General features: G+C 46.0%; 1 protein-coding gene across 5 annotated transcripts in view; it reads left to right on the top strand.

Moving 5' to 3' along the window:
• myo6a (myosin VIa) overlaps positions 1-17497 on the top strand; it is a 350780-nt gene that overhangs the window by 209508 nt on the left and 123775 nt on the right. For all 5 annotated transcript variants that reach the window (XR_015077588.1, XM_085982051.1, XM_085982054.1 and 2 more), the window contains 3 exons: positions 2653-2750; positions 2846-3010; positions 8429-8509. Coding sequence is in view for 4 of the 5 variants with exons in the window: in XM_085982051.1 (XP_085838177.1) it covers positions 2653-2750; positions 2846-3010; positions 8429-8509 (344 nt within the window). In the remaining variant the exon portion in view is untranslated. The remainder of the gene's footprint in view (positions 1-2652; positions 2751-2845; positions 3011-8428; positions 8510-17497) is intronic.

Below are 17497 nucleotides of genomic sequence, written 5' to 3' on the forward strand. Positions count from 1 at the left end.
AGTTGTGGAGAATCAAGGTGCACAAACTTCTTGTTGCACTTTGAAAGAAAGACTTGTATTTATATAACTCCTTTCATGACCTCCGATCGCCCCAAAGTGCTTTACAGCCAGTGAAGTACTTTTGAAGTGTAGTCACTTTCAATGTTCCCACTAATTTATTTTTTGGTGCGCGGCCCCTTCAAATGTTCGCACATGCGCGGTTTTTGCCATGTAAAAGCCGGTGAGAGGCCTGCACGGGACCTCCAGGTGGCCACACAGCTTAGCGGGAACGTTGGTCACTGTTGTAACGTCGGAAATGCGGCAGCCAATTTGCCGACAGCAAGGTCCCACAAACAGCAATGAGAACTCCCCTACTATTCAGCTGTACAGAGCATCACGGAAAGACTGACACACTCTTCATCCTGTGTCCACGCGCGCACACACTTCCCAGCAGAGCACACTGGTTAACACTCGGGAGTAGAAGCCTTGGCTATCTTTATCACATGACTTGTCTGGAAATTCGAAATGCATTTCTGTAGTGTTTTAAGTGGAACCTCAGTGGTTTTGTGGTGACTGGAGCACCTCAGTCACCCAGTACAGTATTTACAGCGTGTGCTGACAATGAGCGACACCCAGTACAGTATTTACAGCGTGTGCTGACACTGAGCGACACCCAGTACAGTATTTACAGCGTGTGCTGACACTGAGCGACACCCAGTACAGTATTTACAGCGTGTGCTGACACTGAGCGACACCCAGTACAGTATTTACAGCGTGTGCTGACACTGAGCGACACCCAGTACAGTATTTACAGCGTGTGCTGACACTGAGCGACACCCAGTACAGTATTTACAGCGTGTGCTGACACTGAGCGACACCCAGTACAGTATTTACAGCGTGTGCTGACACTGAGCGACACCCAGTACAGTATTTACAGCGTGTGCTGACACTGAACGACACCCAGTACAGTATTTACAGCGTGTGCTGACACTGAGCGACACCCAGGACAGTATTTACAGCGTGTGCTGACACTGAGCGACACCCAGTACAGTATTTACAGCGTGTGCTGACACTGAACGACACCAGGACAGTATTTACAGCGTGTGCTGACACTGAGCGACACCCAGGACAGTATTTACAGCGTGTGCTGACACTGAGCGACACCCAGTACAGTATTTACAGCGTGTGCAGACACTGAACGACACCCAGTACAGTATTTACAGCGTGTGCTGACACTGAACGACACCCAGTACAGTATTTACAGCGTGTGCTGACACTGAGCGACACCCAGTACAGTATTTACAGCGTGTGCTGACACTGAACGACACCCAGTACAGTATTTACAGCGTGTGCTGACACTGAGCGACACCCAGGACAGTATTTACAGCGTGTGCTGACACTGAGCGACACCCAGTACAGTATTTACAGCGTGTGCTGACACTGAGCGACACCTAGTACAGTATTTACAGCGTGTGCTGACACTGAGCGACACCCAGTACAGTATTTACAGCGTGTGCTGACACTGAGCGACACCCAGGACAGTATTTACAGCGTGTGCTGACACTGAGCGACACCCAGTACAGTATTTACAGCGTGTGCTGACACTGAGCGACACCCAGTACAGTATTTACAGCGTGTGCTGACACTGAGCGACACCCAGTACAGTATTTACAGCGTGTGCTGACACTGAACGACACCCAGTACAGTATTTACAGCGTGTGCTGACACTGAGCGACACCCAGTACAGTATTTACAACGTGTGCTGACACTGAGCGACACCCAGTACAGTATTTACAGCGTGTGCTGACACTGAGCGACACCCAGTACAGTATTTACAGCGTGTGCTGACACTGAGCGACACCCAGTACAGTATTTACAGCGTGTGCTGACACTGAGCGACACCAGTACAGTATTTACAGCATGTGCTGACACTGAGCGACACCCAGTACAGTATTTACAGCGTGTGCTGACACTGAGCGACACCCAGTACAGTATTTACAGCGTGTGCTGACACTGAGCGACACCCAGTACAGTATTTACAGCGTGTGCTGACACGGCGGGACACCTCTTTATGTAAATTAAGGGAACATCTTGTGATAAAATCCTGCTTATGATCGAGCTTTCACCCCCTAAATAACAAGAAATGTTAGTGATTCAGATATCAGGGATGCAAGTTTTGGAAGTTAGGAGTGAGAAGGGAAGCCAAACAGAACTTTATTTTATCCAAAGGCTAGTAGAGTTGTGGAATGCGTTGGATGGGACATACTGATTTGAAAGGTACATATGGGTTCAAAAGGCAACTTGATGTGTTTCCAGAAATAGAAGGCATTGGAAGGGTGCGGTGAGAAGACAGGCAGGTGTAGGTGAGACCCAGCAACAGAGTGGGCAATTAAAGTCGAGAGATACAGGACAATGGGGAGCGAGCTGGGCAGTGGGATTAGTTTCGATTGCTCTAGCAAAGAGCCGACACACAGATGATGGGGTAATTGGCCTCCTCCTATGCTGTAAATTGCTATAGTTGTATGGACAGGTTTGTTGTCTAATGGTCTTTTTGCCCATCCCTCATGTTATCACGTCAGCACAGGCACGATGGGCCGAATGGCCTCCTCCTGTTGTGCTGTGTAACTCTACAGACTGGTGAAGACTTACGTTATCATTTCTTTTACAAAACAGCTAATCCCTTACTTGAGGCCTTCGGAAATGCCAAAACTGTCCGAAATAATAATAGTAGTCGATTTGGAAAATTTGTAGAGATCCATTTCAACGAGAAGGTAACTTTTAAAATAAAAAATAATGTTTCCAGTTTTAACACTGCACTGCAGTTCCCAGAATGACTCCGTGTTTTTTTCCCTTCCCTCCCATGTAGAATGCTGTTGTCGGAGGTTTCGTATCGCATTACCTGTTGGAAAAATCCCGAATCTGTACGCAGAGCAAAGAAGAAAGAAATTACCACATCTTTTATAGACTGTGTGCAGGTGCCCCTGAAGAGATTAGGCAAAAGTTTCACTTGACCTCCCCTGATAACTTCCGGGTGAGTTCTTTGCCATAGGCTTCAAGTCGGATTCTCTGCTTTTCTCTTTTTTTTAAAAAGGTTGCTGTAGGCAGTCTGCTCCTTCACTTTCCTGACGACGGATGATTTCTGACATGCTGATAGCCCTGGGGTTCACAGCTGCTCGTGTCTCCACCCTCTCTCTCTCTCTCTCTCACTCTCTCTCTTGGTACTGGAGTATGTCGAGCCCGTGAATGTTATCTTCAGTACTCCGCGCTCTCTCTGGTTTGATTCAATTGGGCGGTACTTGCGAGTATAGATTCCAGAGGCTGAGCAAAGGAGCGAGCAGCTGGCAACTTGATTTAGATTCTTTGTGTTCTGTTTGGGGGGGAAAGATTCAGAAGTGGGAATCGAGCAGTATATTCTACAGATAATTGATCAGTTTAATTTATTGTACCACCCGGCCTTTCCCTGCCAAAAACAAAAATGGTATCACGGCAAGAATTTGCAGGAGGGCGTTGCCTAGTGATTTAGATTTGAGTCCACGGTCAGTTTTTGCATTTAATTTGGGTTGTCATTCCTCGTAGCATTAATTTAATTTCACTAAATCAAGGTTGCCATCTGTGCGCATAACTAAATTGTTACACTGCTGTTTATGGAACATGGAATACTTGTCTGAGAAGGCTGCGGATCAACACCTTTAAACGTCGGGGCCACATCCAGAGTTTTAGACATGACTGTGGTTGACATTTCAAAGGTCTCTTAAAAGAAGATGCTGCTGCTAGGGAAATGCTCTCGTTGTAAAATACTTAGTTTTACCTGTCTCTTTGGATTAAAATTTATTGTGGGGGGGGGGAGGGTGTTGCTCAAATCTATAATCTTCTGAAGGGTTGTCAATTTAGAGCCTCACTATCTGGCATTTCATTCAAGTCCTTGGAGAGAATGTCCGCTTGCTCCCAAGTAGTTAATCTGTGCAGGGCTGACCAGGAGGCACTTATTGATTCAATCTTAGCTGAAAACATAAAATTCAACAAGTGTAAAACTAAAATAAAAAGCCTCCCATTGGCCTGTATGCTAACTGACAGGAACTTGCATTTATATAGCGCCTTTACCGTAGTAAAACATCCCACGGAATGTTATCAAACAACATTTGACACCTTTGTATTTATCCCAAAAACAAACTTTGGGATAAACAGTTATGGCTTATAGCCAGACCCGAGGTGGGCTTCTGGGAGCATTGCTTTGGGCTGTGTATCGTTCTTGGTGTTTTTAAGGGGGCGAGGCATGCAAGGGTTAAGTATTTTACACAAAGTGTTTCCACTGCAGTTCTGTTCTTTTATGTATTTTGGAAATTTAATTGGATAAGATGTGCGACCGTGTGGGGTCGTGACGGTAATTCCCTGTCTAACTCCTGCAATGTATGGTGGAGAGGTCACCTCAGCCTTTTGAAGTGTTCCAGTTCTGTAAGATAGACTGTAACCAGGAATCGTGACTGATGAGGTTTCCTGAATGTCTTTACTGCTCTAAGAATCGCTGTGGTAACTGTAAGACTCGGTGCTTGGGTTGCTCAGGTTACACATGATCTGTAATTGTCACTGTCGGTTAAAAGTAGGAAAATGAAATGAACAAAGTTCCACCCCTTTCCCCGCCCCTCCCCGCCCCCCCCCCCCCCCCCCCCAAATCTCAAAAAGAATCATTGTTTTGGCGACGGGTGAACTGCGATACTGTGAACCAATGTGTGATCTCCTCAAAATAATTGCAACTGGAAATATTAGCACAAGATGGCAATGTTGGAGAGGGTTCAGCAAACCAGAGGCCCTTTATGGAGCAGCAGTTTTAATTGTGATCGATTCAGAAGCTGATCAATTTCCCATGAGTGTAACTAAGGAATGGTTTGCTCGTTGTGCCCCTCGCATGCTGGTTGTTTTGTGAACACTGTAGCAGTTCCCAGCTCCCAGAAATGGGCAGGACCCTCAACTTGACACCCTGCTCTGATAAAACAAACCGTTCGTGTTTCACATAGCAGAAGATATTTGGTTCATTTCCGAAGTTAGTTTTATTTCTGAAAGTAAGAAATCTGTCTTAAGCTTTTAATTCCACCCATTAGATAGAGGTTAGCATGTTGTATCCACTAAAGGGTTGCCACTTGGCTGAAACAGTTAGAGTGGGCAACTTGCTGTATTGACATTCCAAAGGTACTTCTAGAATTAAAAAAATTGCTGGAAGAGACAAAAAGTTCCACCTAAACTGTTAACGTTCCCCTGAAAATGCTGATCGTCCTGCTGCACATTCCCAGGTATTTTCTGTTTCAGTTTTGGATTTCCAGCATTTTTTGCACTTCTGCTGTTCATGTTTGTGGAATTGCTCAGCGGGGTGAGGGGTCAAGAGGTCACTGTGCCGGACCAGTACGTGGCTATTTCGAGAAAGCGAATAAATCCAGTTATTTGCCAAGTAAACACTTTGGTTCAGAGTATCACTGGTTCTGTTTCCTTTAGCATGGAAGGTGCAGCTATTTCTTGTTCAAGGCACAAACCTCAGTTTTCTCTTAAGTGGTGTTTGGTGGCAAACGTCGCCTCCACTGTTTGTCTTCTTTGATATCTCTCGGAATAGTGTGGCAACCACTCACCATGTGGACTACAGAGATCCAAGTGAATTCTATTTGCCTAATTCTTGCAGAAACTACCTACCGCCACAGACCCAGCAGTAGGTATCGCTAGAAGCTTGGCCTCCAAGGCCTAGCCTGCTTTGCTGCTCGTCGCGGTCATGTCTGCACCAAAGCGGGCTAGGCCTGGGCCTCTTCGCGGGCGCTCTCTCTAACTGGAGCTGGTTAACGCAGGTAGCAGCAGAGGTGCACCTTGTTTACGCAGAGGATGTTGTAACCCTTTGAGCACGGAAAATCATTTGTCGCTTTCGAAATGTATTGTGTGTTATACTGCGACAGCAGAGTGGGGACGCACTCAGTGGAGGAGGGGGCAGTGGGGTCTCGCTCAGTTCGGGGGGGGCAGTGGGGTCTCGCTCAGTTCGGGGGTGTGTGGAGGGGCCAGTGGGGCCTCGCTCAGTTCGGGGGGGGCAGTGGGGTCTCGCTCAGTTCGGGGGTGTGGGGGGGGCAGTGGGGTCTCGTTCAGTTCGGGGGGGTGGTGGGGCAGGTGGGTCTCACTCAGTTCGGGGGGTGTGGGGGGGCAGTGGGGTCTCGCTCAGTTCGGGGGTGTGGGGGGGGCAGTGGGGTCTCGCTCAGTTCGGGGGGGCAGTGGGGTCTCGGTCAGTTCAGGGGGGCAGTGGGGTCTCGGTCAGTTCGGGGGTGTGGGGGGGGCAGTGGGGTCTCGCTCAGTTCGGGGGGGTGGTGGGGCAGGTGGGTCTCGCTCAGTTCGTGGGGTGTGGGGGGGCAGTGGGGTCTCGCTCAGTTCGGGGGGTTGTGGGGGTGCAGTCAGATTCACTGGAGAGATGATGAATTGTTAAGTTTCCAATGATCCTTTGAGACTGCCATATTTGCTAAACATTTTGTTACCTATATTGTTGCAGGTGTCCCTTTTCAGTATTCATTGGGTTACATATTTACATGTGCATAACCTTCCTCCTAATTGGATAAGCTGCTTAATGATTTTCCAAATATCCATCTTGTGCAGCTAAGAGGAAGGCTGCTACCTGTGCGTATAATTCCCAGTATTTCTTTAATGTTAAAGCGCGGTTACTCCCGCATCTTTGGGTCTCTTATTTTGGACCTCGTTCACCTGCAGATGAAGCTACGAGATAATGGACTGAACTACAAGTTGTCAGAAGAGCGGAGTGGCGGGGAATCTTCAGTGTGCAACGAAACTCTGATTTGTATATACGATTGGACAGTTCTTATTTATAATGTGTGTTTGTGTGTATATAAGATGTACATAATCTAATCTCTCTTTAAATTTAACAGGGGTACTGATGTCGCTCTCCCTAAGGGCAGGTAGCTTTGCTTGGAGGTGACACCTGCTTATAACCATTTTTCTTCTTCAGTCCTTTTTTATTGGAGTTTCAAGAAACTAGCTTCACAAGTATATATTTTGAGTCCATTGTACATTAAGGTGTCGATTGACGCACAGATTTTGTGGCAGCGGTGTCTTTGTCGGGTGTGTATTTATTTATTGCCGCCTGCGCTGAACCTGACCAGACTCCGATTCTCAGAACCTACACGCGGTGCAGCCGTTGAGGCTTCAGCTGATGAAAGTTACTGTCGAAACCTTTCTGCAATGGTTTGATGCTTTTGGGTCAGGATAGGAAAGGGCTTTCTTGGTTATTTTTGGCACACATTGGGTTTAAGAGGAGCTCGCGGTAGAGATCAGGGTTTGTCTCGGCGCAGTTCTCCCAGATGTCGAAATACTGTCTCCATTTGTCTAACTTGTAACGCTTGCACTGATGGGATGCTCTGCCAGCTGTACTTGAAAATTGCCTTGAATTGATGAGGTTGGAGCGTAAGTAAGGATGGCCTTTCAACCAGAACTACCTTGCGAGGAAATTCCACACCTGAAAGGGGAGGGGCAGGGGCACAAATTTAAGATGATTGCAAAAAGAATTAGAGGAGGTTGGAGAAAAAAAAATCTTTCCGCAACGGGTGGAATTCTCTGCCACAAACCATTGTTGGAACAGAATTCTTAAATAAGAGTTGGATACATGCTTTAAAAAGAATATTAAAGGATGTGGGGAGTGTCTGGCAGAATGGGACTGGACTCTGGCACCTGTGGAGAGGGACACTGACATGGGCTGGAAAGGTTGTTCCTCTGCTCTAACATTCTAGGGTTCTAAGAAAGCCTGTCTACATTTTCAGCCAGGGCTTGCAAAGTGATTTGAATTTACAAGCAACATTTGGAAGAGTTAATCCTTTGAACTTTTTATTTTAAACAAATCCCACCTCTTAGCTTGTAATGCACTGTGAAATTTTCTCCAACTGGGGACATTCCTGCTCCTCACTGCAGCGCCTGTAAGAAAAATCAGACTCGAGTTTGAAGGGTTTCCTGAATTCGAAAGGGAAAAAATCATGCTAGCCTAGAGATACATTTAGACTGTCTCAAAATGTGGTAAATATGATCCAGTAGACAATACACTTATTTTACACCCCAGGAATCCCAGCTCAGAATCCTTTAACCACGATCTCTGTGGATTGTTGAGCAATGGCCACTGCAGGAATCTGGAATGTTGACATCTTTGTGATGGAATCTAAACTCATCAAAAATTAAGCTCTATGGGGTATTAAACACAGGGTGACAAAGGGCTTTGTTAGTGAATAAATGATTATATAAAGATATTTTAAAATTATATGGTGTACCAGTAAAGGTTAGCCCTAATGGTGGTTGGGCCATCCAACTGTTATAAATCTGGCGTTCCTCTCCCCCTCGTGAGTATTACAGTCGATGAATGTGTTTTGTTTTGCTGCTCATTTGCTGTGATAAAACTTCTTTCTCTTGTGCTAAATTCATCTCTTCGCTGTAGTATCTGAATCGAGGATGCACCAGGTACTTTGCCAACAAGGAATCGGACAAACGGATTCTACAGAATCGCAAGAGCCCAGAGGTAAAGTACTAACATGTTGCCGAAGCTGAGCCTGTTCCAACAGGAGGTGCCACAGTGCATGGCGTATGCTGCATGCATGGTTAGATGTGGTGAATTATCTGAAAGTTTCCAATCTAAAACGAGATGAGGGGGCGGGGGGAAATTCCCATGTTATTTGAATGAAAATAATTCATTGCTGCAGAAAGTTTAAGAGTTCGAGAGCATGAAAATTTCAGGCAGAACATTTTTTAGTCTTAGTCTTTGGAACCCTTTGAGTAAATGAGCGCATGAATTATTTTATTAAATTATTAAGCAATTCAGCAGTGTCTGGATACCAAGTTACAGATGAAGTCTTGTCCCTCTTTTTTGGAATGCCATTGAGCAGAAGTGGAATGCTGTTGAGCAAGAAGGCAGCGTATTGAGCTCAATTGGACCATAAATTTCAAAACTGAGATTGATAGATTTTTGTTAGGTAAAGGAGTTAAGGGGTACGGAACCAAGGTGGGTATATGGAGTTCAGATACAGATCAGCCATGATCTCATTGAATGGTGAAACCGGCTTGAGGGGCTGAATGACCTCCTCCTGTTCCTATGTTTCTAATTAGCCCTTAAAAAAGGGGAAGGACTAGAGGTGGAGGAGGTTAGTCACTGGGGTACAGGACTGTTGGATTTCAAAGTAGGAGATCGGAGTTGAATTCCCAGTTTCGCTGAAATTCTCAGCAAAGGGATTCCCCTCTAGCTGCATTTCATCAGGCTTGACCTGAGTGTCTGGGGGAACATTGAACTAGTCTCTGAGAGATTGCAGTGTCCTAGCTACATGACCAAAGGGACACGGAGAATGTGGAAGCAGAACACCTGGGAATATGTGAGCAGTTGACAATACCACAGGTCTGCTGATGGGATCCAGCAGTGTTTGGGTAAATGGAAAGTGGTTGTTGCTTTTTTATGATGCCTACCTCCAAAAAGAATTGAAGTAAGTTTTATCTGGGGAGGAATGGGGAAAGGTTGTACCCAGTGCTCTGTATTTGCTATTAACCTACAACCTAAGAATTTGTATAGAGTCATAGAGTTATACAGCACAGAAAGAGGCCCATCGCGTCTGCGCCGTCCATCAATCCCTGTCCAGTCTAATCCCATTTTCCAGCATTTGGTTCATAGCCTTGTATGCAATGGCATTTCAAGTGCTCATCCAAATGCTTCTTGAATGTTGTGAGGGTTCCTGCCTCTACCACCCTTTCAGGCAGTGAGTTCCAGATTCCAACCACCCTCTGGGTGAAAAAGTTCCTCCTCAAATCCCCTCTAAATCTCCTGCCCCTTACCCTGAATCTATGCCCCCTTGTTATTGACCCCCCTACTAAGGGTAAAGTTCCTCTTTATCTACCCTATCTATGCCCCTCATCATTTTGTACACCTCAATCAGGTCCCCCCTCAGTCTTCTTTGCTCCAAGGAAAACAACCCCAGCCTGTTTAGTCTTTCTTCATAGCTGAGGCGCTCCATCCCAGGTAACATCCTGGTGAATCTTCTCTGCACCTTCTCCAAAGCAATCACATCCTTCCTATAGTGAGGCGACCAGAACTGCACACAGTACTCCAGCTGTGGCCTCACCAGCGTTTTGTACAGCTCCATCATAACCTCCCTGCTCTTATATTCTATGCCTCGGCTAATGAAGGCAAGTATCCCATATGCCTTTTTAACCACCTTATCTACCTGTTCCGCTGCCTTCAGGGATCTATGTACATGTACACCAAGGTCCCTCTGACCCTCTGTACTTCCTAGGGTCCTACCACTCATTGTGTATTCCCTTGCCTTATTTGTCCGTCCAAAATGCATCACCTTGCACTTTTCAGGGTTAAATTCCATTTGCCATTTTTCCGCCCATCTGACCAACCCGTTTATATCGCCCTGTAGCCTGAGGCTTTCCTCCTCGCAATTTACCACCCCTCCAATTTTCGTGTCATCTGCGAACTTACTGATCGTACCTTTTACATTCTCATCCAAATCATTTATGTAGATCGCAAACAACAAGGGACCCAGCACCGATCCCTGAGGTACCCCACTGGACACAGGCTTCCAGTCACAAAAGCAGCCTTCGACCATCACCCTCTGCCTCCTGCCACTCAGCCAGTTTAGGATCCAACGCGCCAAGGCACCCTGGATCCCATGGGCTCTTACCTTCTTGACCAGTCTCCTATGCGGGACTTTGTCAAAAGCTTTACTGAAGTCCATGTAAACCACATCCACAGCATTTCCCTCATCCACCCCCCTAGTCACCCCCTCGAAAAATTCAATCAGATTTGTCAGACATGATTTACCCTTGACAAAGCCATGCTGACTATCCCCGATTAATCCTTGCCTCACCAAGTGGAGACTAATTTTGTCCCTCAGAATTTTTTCCAATAATTTCCCTACCACAGATGTTAGGCTCACTGGCCTGTAATTCCCTGGTTTATCCCTGCTACCCTTCTTGTATAATGGTACTACGTTAGCTGTTCTCCAGTCCTCTGGTACATCCCCTGTGGCCAGAGAGGTTCTGAAAATTTGTGTCAGAGCCCCTGCAATCTCCTCCTTTGCCTCCCACAGCAGCCTGGGATACATCTCGTCCGGGCCTGGGGATTTATCCACTTTTTGGCCTGCTAAAACCGCCAGCACCTCCTCCCTCTCGATGCTAATATGTTCAAGTATGTCACAGTCCCCTTGCCCGATTTCTATGCCTACATCGTCTTTCTCCATAGTGCACACAGATGCAAAAAATTCATTTAAAACCCCGCCTACATCATCTGGCTCCACACACAGATTGCCACTTTGGTCCCTAATGGGCCTTACCCTTTCCCTGGTTATCCTCTTGCCCTTAATATACTTATAAAACATCTTAGGATTTTCCTTTATTTTGCTCGCCAGTGTTATTTCATGGTCCCTCCTTGCCCTCCTAATTTCTTTAAGTATGCCCCTGCACTTTTTATACTCCTCTCGGGCTTCTTCCGTCTTTAGTCTTTTGTAACTGCCAAAAGCCCCCCTTTTTTTCCTAATGCATTTTTGTATATCCCTTGTCATCCAAGGTTCCCTTTGCTTGTTGGTCCCACCCTTGACCTTTACAGGAACATGTTGGCGTTGTACTCTCTCTATTTCCCTTCTGAAAGTCTCCCACTGTTTTGATGTGGATTTTCCTATAAGTAGCTGCTCCCAGTCCACTTTGGCCAGATCCTGCCTTATCGTATTAAAATCGGCCTTCCCCCCAATTTAGAACCCTTATTTCCGGGCCGTCTTTGTCTTTTTCCATGACCACCTTAAATCTCACGGAATTATGGTCACTGTCGCCAAAATGCTCTCCTACTGACACTTCCACCACTTGCCCAGCTACATTCCCCAGAATTAGGTCCAGTACCGCACCCTCGCTTGTAGGACTTTCTACATGTTGGCTCAAAAAGCTCTCCTGGATGCACTTTAAGAATTCTGCACCCTCTAAGCCTTTCACACTCTGACTATCCCAATTTATATTGGGGAAGTTGAAATCCCCCATTATTACCCTATTATTTACGCACTTCTCTGAGATTTGCCTACATATCTGTTCCTCTATAGTGTTGTGATATTTACAAACCGTTCTGTAAAAAAAAAATGACTACAGTTATTTAACGTGAGCATAGCTTTTGTCTCCAGTTTTTCCAGCAACTGTCAGTTGTATCTCTGGTTTCACAAAAAACACATCAGTGCCACGGAGCACTTCTGATGTATTCTCTGACATTGTGGTGAATTTCGCATTGTACAAGAGTGTAGACATGAATAGAGTGTTGGGTGATGGTGTCTGTCTCTTGATCTGTTACCTGCAACTATTCCAGACAGCAACAGACTCAGCAACTTTCCTTGTTACTATGGAATGATTTGCTCCCCAGGTGTTATTTTTCTCATGCTGGGCCTCAGCACTTCTTGTCCAGTTAATGTTGAATGTACATCTGTAGCTCCATTACTCGAATGCCTCCACCTCACTAATGAAAATGTCAAATGCCGTTGACCAATTATAACATGAAAAAAATTCTGCTTCTGATCCACCAGCTTGATTTTAGTTGCACAGAATCATTTCCGTGTTACAATCCCGTTTGCGATTCCTGTTGTCTGTTAATTTCATTACTTCAGTCATCAGTTCAAGTAGATAACTTTACCATATTGTTCCATTTTGGTCACTCGGGTAAGACCGATTTTTAGGAAGCCATATTTCTTTGTGATTACTGTTGATTTTGAAATCTTAGCATTCGTTTTCAGTTCATATTCCAAACTTTTCTGACCTCTCGAAAATGCTGAATGCTGGTTTTAATTTTAGATGGGAGCTGAATCTATATGTGGTTTGCAGACTGGTTTAGTTGACATCAATGTGTTTTTTCCTCCCATCCCATCCCATCCTGTCTGTTCTCCAGTCTGATGCCATCTCCGTGAGATAAGCAATTTCTTGGAATTGACAGCAGCCTGCTTGATTTAATCCGCTGCAGTAAATTCACATGCAAATGGCATGAGTCGATTTTAAATGGACCAGTGCTATTAAAATAAAATCATCTTGTTTTCTTTCCCCTTTTGTTGAATACCAGGAGGAAGAGGTGATCAGTGTTTTTTTTCCCCTCATGTTTATGAAGTTTGTATGATGTAACCGTCGGTCAGTAATTATATTTACAGACGCTTACATCGCTCCTGTGTGGTGTGAACAGTTGTAGTTGCATGCACTAGTATTTGCACCAAAGTTGTGCTTGGTTGTGTATGGTTTATGCCAACAAGGCAAAAGGTAGAATTCTGTACTTGCAACGGCATATATTTATTGCAGAGCTTCCTTTCAATTTTATTTCCTTGTTTTAGTGGTGGAGTTCGTTTTCATTTTGGTGTTGTACAGTATTGTGTTGGAGATGGAATCGGGCAAGATAGCCTGCTTGCGTTGCTCTAAACAGCAGCTGTGGTAGATTCTATTTTAAAATGTGGTTGCATGTAGTCCCACTACTGTTAAGATGGTGATTTGTGGGACTGTAAATAGTATTGTGCCACCATTTGCTTTTTCAGCTGCACAGCCCAGAGAGTTGTTTTTTTTTTTTGCTATGAAAAGTCTTGTTCCAGATGGGATGTGCCCTGAAATCCACATTATCGTAATTGTGTAGTACTGTACATCTTTTTTTGGTAACTGAAATTTGAAAGGGAAGCATGTGGATTTATATTGTGCGTCAGGGTGAATGTTAGAGAACTTACATGAAGCGCATGTGTCCTGTGTCAAAGCATACCACAGCTGGGACTACATTCTTGCACACACTCCTCAATTTCAGGGACCCCATAGAGTCATAGAGTTTTACAGCACAGAAAGAGGCCCTTCGGCCCATCGTGTCTGCGCCGCCCATCCATCCCTGTCCAGTCTAATGCCATTTTCCAGCATTTGGTCCATAGCCTTGTATGCAATGGCATTTCAAGTGCTCATCCAAATGCTTCTTGAATGTTGTGAGGGTTCCTGCCTCCACCACCCTTTCAGGCATTGAGTTCCACATTCCAACCACCCTCTGGGTGAAAAAGTTCCTCCTCAAATCCCCTCTAAATCTCCTGCCCCTTACCCTGAATCTATGCCCCCTTGTTATTGACCCCCCCACTAAGGGGAAAAGTTCCTCTTTATCTACCCTATCTATGCCCCTCATTATTTTGTACACCTCAATCAGGTCCCCCCTCAGCCTTCTCTGCTCCAAGGAAAACAACTCCAGCCTGTCCAGCCTCTCTTCATAGCTGAGGCGCTCCATCCCAGGTAACATCCTGGTGAATCTTCTCTGCACCCTCTCCAAAGCAATCACATCCTTCCTATAGTGAGGCGACCAGAACTGCACACAGTACTCCAGCTGTGGCCTCACCAGCGTTTTGTACAGCTCCATCATAACCTCCCTGCTCTTATATTCTATGCCTCGGCTAATGAAGGCAAGTATCCCATATGCCTTTTTAACCACCTTATCTACCTGCTCCGCTGCCTTCAGGGATCTATGTACATGTACACCAAGGTCCCTCTGACCCTCTGTACTTCCTAGGGTCCTACCACTCATTGTGTATTCCCTTGCCTTATTTGTCTGTCCAAAATGCATCACCTCGCACTTTTCAGGGTTAAATTCCATTTGCCACTTTTCCGCCCATCTGACCAACCCGTTTATATCGTCCTGTAGCCGGAGGCTTTCCTCCTCGCAATTTACCACCCCACCAATTTTCGTGTCATCTGCGAACTTACTGATCATACCTTTTACATTTTCATCCAAATCATTTATGTAGATCACAAACAATAAGGGACCCAGCACCGATCCCTGAGGTACCCCACTGGACACAGGCTTCCAGTCACAAAAGCAACCTTCGACCATCACCCTCTGCCTCCTGCCACTCAGCCAGTTTAGGATCCAACGCGCCAAGGCACCCTGGATCCCATGGGCTCTTACCTTCTTGACCAGTCTCCTATGCGGGACTTTGTCAAAAGCTTTACTGAAGTCCATGTACACCACATCCACAGCATTTCCCTCATCCACCCCACTAGTCACCCCCTCGAAAAATTCGATCAGATTTGTTAGACATGATTTACCCTTAACAAAGCCATGCTGACTATCCCCGATTAATCCTTGCCTCTCCAAGTGGAGATTAATTTTGTCCCTCAGAATTTTTTCCAATAATTTCCCCACCACAGATGTTAGACTCACTGGCCTGTAATTCCCTGGTTTATCCCTGCTACCCTTCTTGAATAATGGTACTACGTTAGCTGTTCTCCAGTCCTCTGGTACATCCCCTGTGGCCAGAGAGGTTCTGAAAATTAGTGTCAGAGCCCCTGCAATCTCCTCCCTTGCCTCCCACAGCAGCCTGGGATACATCTCGTCCGGGCCTGGAGATTTATCCACTTTTTGGCCCGCTAAAACCGCTAGCACCTCCTCCCTCTCGATGCTAATATGTTCAAGTATGTCACAGTCCCCTTGCCCGATTTCTATGTCTGCATCGTCTTTCTCCATAGTGAACACAGATGCAAAAAATTCATTTAAAACCCTGCCTACATCCTCTGGCTCTACACACAGATTGCCACTTTGGTCCCTAATGGGCCCTACCCTTTCCCTGGTTATCCTCTTGCCCTTAATATACTTATAAAACATCTTAGGATTTTCCTTTATTTTGCTCGCCAGTGTTATTTCATGGCCCCTCCTCGCCCTCCTAATTTCTTTTTTAAGTATGCCCCTGCACTTTTTATACTCCTCTAGGACTTCTTCTGTCTTTAGTCTTTTGTAACTGCCAAAAGCCCCCCTCTTATTTCTAATGCATTTTTGTATATCCCTTGTCATCCAAGGTTCCCTTTGCTTGTTGGTCCCACCCTTGACCTTTACAGGAACATGTTGGCGTTGTACTCTCTCTATTTCCCTTCTGAAAGTCTCCCACTGTTTTGATGTGGATTTTCCTATAAGCAGCTGCTCCCAGTCCACTTTGGCCAGATCCTGCCTTATCATATTAAAATCGGCCTTCCCCCAATTTAGAACCCTTATTTCCAGGCCGTCTTTGTCTTTTTCCATGACCACCTTAAATCTCACCGAATTATGGTCACTGTCGCCAAAATGCTCTCCTACTGACACTTCCACCACTTGCCCGGCTACATTCCCCAGAATTAGGTCCAGTACCGCCCCCTCTCTTGTAGGACTTTCTACATGTTGGCTCAAAAAGCTCTCCTGGATGCACTTTAAGAATTCTGCACCCTCTAAGCCTTTCACACTCTGACTGTCCCAATTTATATTGGGGAAGTTGAAATCCCCCACTATTATTACCCTATTATTTTCGCACTTCTCGGAGATTTGCCTACATATCTGTTCCTCTATCTCCCCCTGACTGTTTGGGGGCCTATAGTACACTCCCAGCAAAGTGCTTGCCCCCTTTTTGTTTTTAAGTTCTACCCATATGGCCTCATTAGAGGAACCCGCTAATATATCATCCCTCCTTACAGCAGTAAATGACTCCTTAATTAATATTGCAACACCCCCTCCCCTTTTACACCCCCCTCTGTCTCGCCTGAAGATTCTATACCCCGGAATATTGAGCTGCCAGTCCTGACCCTCCCTCAACCATGTCTCCGTGATAGCAACAATATCGTACTCCCATGTGTTCAACAACAACTTCAGTTCATCCACCTTATTTGCAAGACTCCTTGCATTAAAATAAATGCCTTCCAGCCCTGCCATATTCTCTCTTGCCTTCACATATTTGCTCTGCCTTCCCAGCTGACTTGTTTTTCCCTCTGTATTTGGCCGTAAATCACCCCCTACTATAGCTCCACTCTGTACCCCAACCCCCTGCCAAGTTAGTTTAAACCCTCCCCAGCAGTGCTAGCAAACCTCCCCGCAAGGATATTGGTTCCCCCCTGGTTCAGGTGTAAACCGTCCGACTTGTACAAGTCCCACCTTTCCCAGAAGCAGACCCAGTGATCCAGGAAACTAAAGCCCTCCCCCTTGCACCATCCCTTTAGCCACGCATTCATCTGTTCTATCTTCCTATTCCTATACTTACTAGCACGTGGCACCGGGAGTAATCCAGAGATTACAACCTTTGAGGTCCTGCTCCTTAATCCTTCACCTAGCTCCCTAAATTCTTGCTGCAGGACCTCATCCCTCTTTTTACCTATGTCGTTGGTACCAATGTGGACCACGACCACTGGCTGTTCTCCCTCCCCCTCCAGAATGCCCTGCAGCCGCTCAGTGACATCCTTGACCCTGGCACCAGGGAGGCAACAAACCATCCTGGATTCACGTCTATGGCCACAGAAACGTCTATCTGTTCCCCTTACTATAGAATCCCCTACCACTATTGCTCTCCCACTCTTTTTCCCCCCTTCCTGGGCAGCAGGAGCACCCCCAGTGCCAGGAAGTTGGCCGCTGCTGCCTTCCCCTGGTGAGTCATCCCCCTCAACAGTATCCAAAGCGGTATACTTGTTTGAAAGGGGGATGTCCGCAGGGGTTCCCTGCACTACCTGCCTGCCTTTGTTGCTCCGCCTGATGGTC

The sequence above is a fragment of the Somniosus microcephalus genome, chromosome 3 (assembly GCF_052327205.1).
Source record: "Somniosus microcephalus isolate GS21.2 chromosome 3, FLI_Smic_1.0, whole genome shotgun sequence".
Classification (NCBI taxonomy): Eukaryota; Metazoa; Chordata; class Chondrichthyes; order Squaliformes; family Somniosidae; genus Somniosus; species Somniosus microcephalus.